The 1598-nt window shown below is 61.8% G+C and overlaps 2 protein-coding genes across 2 annotated transcripts in view; both read right to left on the bottom strand.

Annotated features, from left to right (window-relative positions):
* Positions 1–1284, bottom strand: part of SDRG_10026 (hypothetical protein) — a gene marked incomplete at its 3' end in the record, with an annotated part of 4153 nt that extends 2869 nt beyond the window's left edge. Inside the window, exon 1 of the mRNA XM_008615997.1 lies at positions 9–1284. Within this exon, the coding sequence (XP_008614219.1) occupies positions 9–1235 (1227 nt within the window). The 5' untranslated portion in view covers positions 1236–1284. The remainder of the gene's footprint in view (positions 1–8) is intronic.
* Positions 1285–1319: 35 nt separating this feature from the next.
* SDRG_10027 (hypothetical protein) overlaps positions 1320–1598 on the bottom strand; it is a 2395-nt gene continuing 2116 nt past the window's right edge. The window contains exon 2 of the mRNA XM_008615998.1: positions 1320–1569. Within this exon, the coding sequence (XP_008614220.1) occupies positions 1530–1569 (40 nt within the window). The 3' untranslated portion in view covers positions 1320–1529. The remainder of the gene's footprint in view (positions 1570–1598) is intronic.

Here is a 1598-nt window from a genome sequence, read left to right on the forward strand (position 1 = left end):
GTGCAAACTGGTGGCGTATGTGTTGTCAGTGGCACGAGTGACGGGAGCTCATCTTGGAGCAAAAAGTCGCCAATACGCTTCGCCGACACCTTGGCCTCGGCGACCGAGACGACGGCATTTGCAAACACCGTGCACGGGTGGCGCGCGTTGTTGATATAGGCAAGCGCCACGAACGCTTTTGCCGCATCCAGCGTGTCGCCTTGGGCCACGTAGATGCCAAGACAGAGCGCGAGCGATAAGATGGGCGCGACGGAGAGTACGACCATGTTGAGGATGCGGCGGTTCTGGTACGTCTGCAAGTACGTCAGCTCCAACGTGCGCGTGCGGGTGATCTCGTCCTCGAGATGGCGCTCCCAGTTGTTGAGTTTGAGCGCGCGGGCACCGGCCAGCGCCTCGTTGGTGAGCTTGAGACGCTGTGCTTGCGTTGAGAGGAGGCGCGCGCGGACATGACCGACCGACGTCGCCGACGCGTACCCGAGGTAGAGCATGCCAAACATCGCGACGCCGCCGGCGAGGGCTGGCCACGCACCAAGCTCGATACCGAGCAGCACAAAGATGCAGACGAGCGCCGTTGGCACGGTCAGCGTCCACGCGACAAAAAGGTACCCGAGGTAGAGGCGCTCGGCGTCGACGGACGCGAGCGTGACGACGTCGCCCGACGAAGCAACCCGCGCTGATGATTGTGCGAGGCTGTGTGTAAAGATGGCGTCCATTCCGATCGACCGCGCGTTCGCACCAATCGACGTCATCCACGACTGACCATAGTCGATCGCGGTGACCGAGAGAAGCGTCACGAGTGTGAGCAGGACGGCGAGCACGTAGCCCGACGCAATACCAACGACCGACGACTCGCCCGTGAGGACTTGTAGAATCGACTTGATTAGGATCGGCTGCAGCAACGAGAGAAACGTCGAGGCAAAGTAGAGACTTACGGCCGAGATGGACTCCCAGCGCAGCGTGCGCAAGAGCGCTCGGCCAAAGGACGGCTGTAGCGTTTGGCGCTCGGCGCGCCACTGCTGTTGGAAGCGGGCAGCAAGCGCTGCGGCCGAGTCGGCGCGTCGAACAGACCACACGTCGTCTTCTTGGAGCGGCGTCTTGGCGCCGCGGCGCAACAGCTGGCTCAGCCACGACAGCGTCACGTGGGCTGGCCACGACGCCGTCTCGGACGGGTGCAGCGTCGGCGCATCCGCGCTGAGCACGACCGGCGACTTGACTTCGTGATACGATGGGCGCATGACGGCGAGAATGCAAATCTGGTGTCGCGTCGTGTCTAGCGATCTCAAACCGTTGGTCGCATCTGGGCATGCCGACAACAGCTGGTTGTGATTGGTCCTCTCACTTGAGGTTTGTATACCCGTGCATGTCACGAGGAGAGCCGGAGGAAACGGCGAAACCGCCGCGTGCATCTGAGTCCACGTGCGACGGACCACGGCTTTGCACGGAGAAGATCGATAGCACCGTGTACCAATGGCGGCGCCTTCGTAATAGTACACGATCGGTGCCAACACCAGCTATCGAGATGCTACGTCTCAAGACACCGGTGACAATAGCTCCAGCCATGATTCGGCACTGCTCAATGCGGCATTAGCGGCGCATCG

The sequence above is a fragment of the Saprolegnia diclina genome, assembly GCF_000281045.1.
Source record: "Saprolegnia diclina VS20 unplaced genomic scaffold supercont1.33, whole genome shotgun sequence".
Taxonomy (NCBI): domain Eukaryota; phylum Oomycota; class Saprolegniomycetes; order Saprolegniales; family Saprolegniaceae; genus Saprolegnia; species Saprolegnia diclina.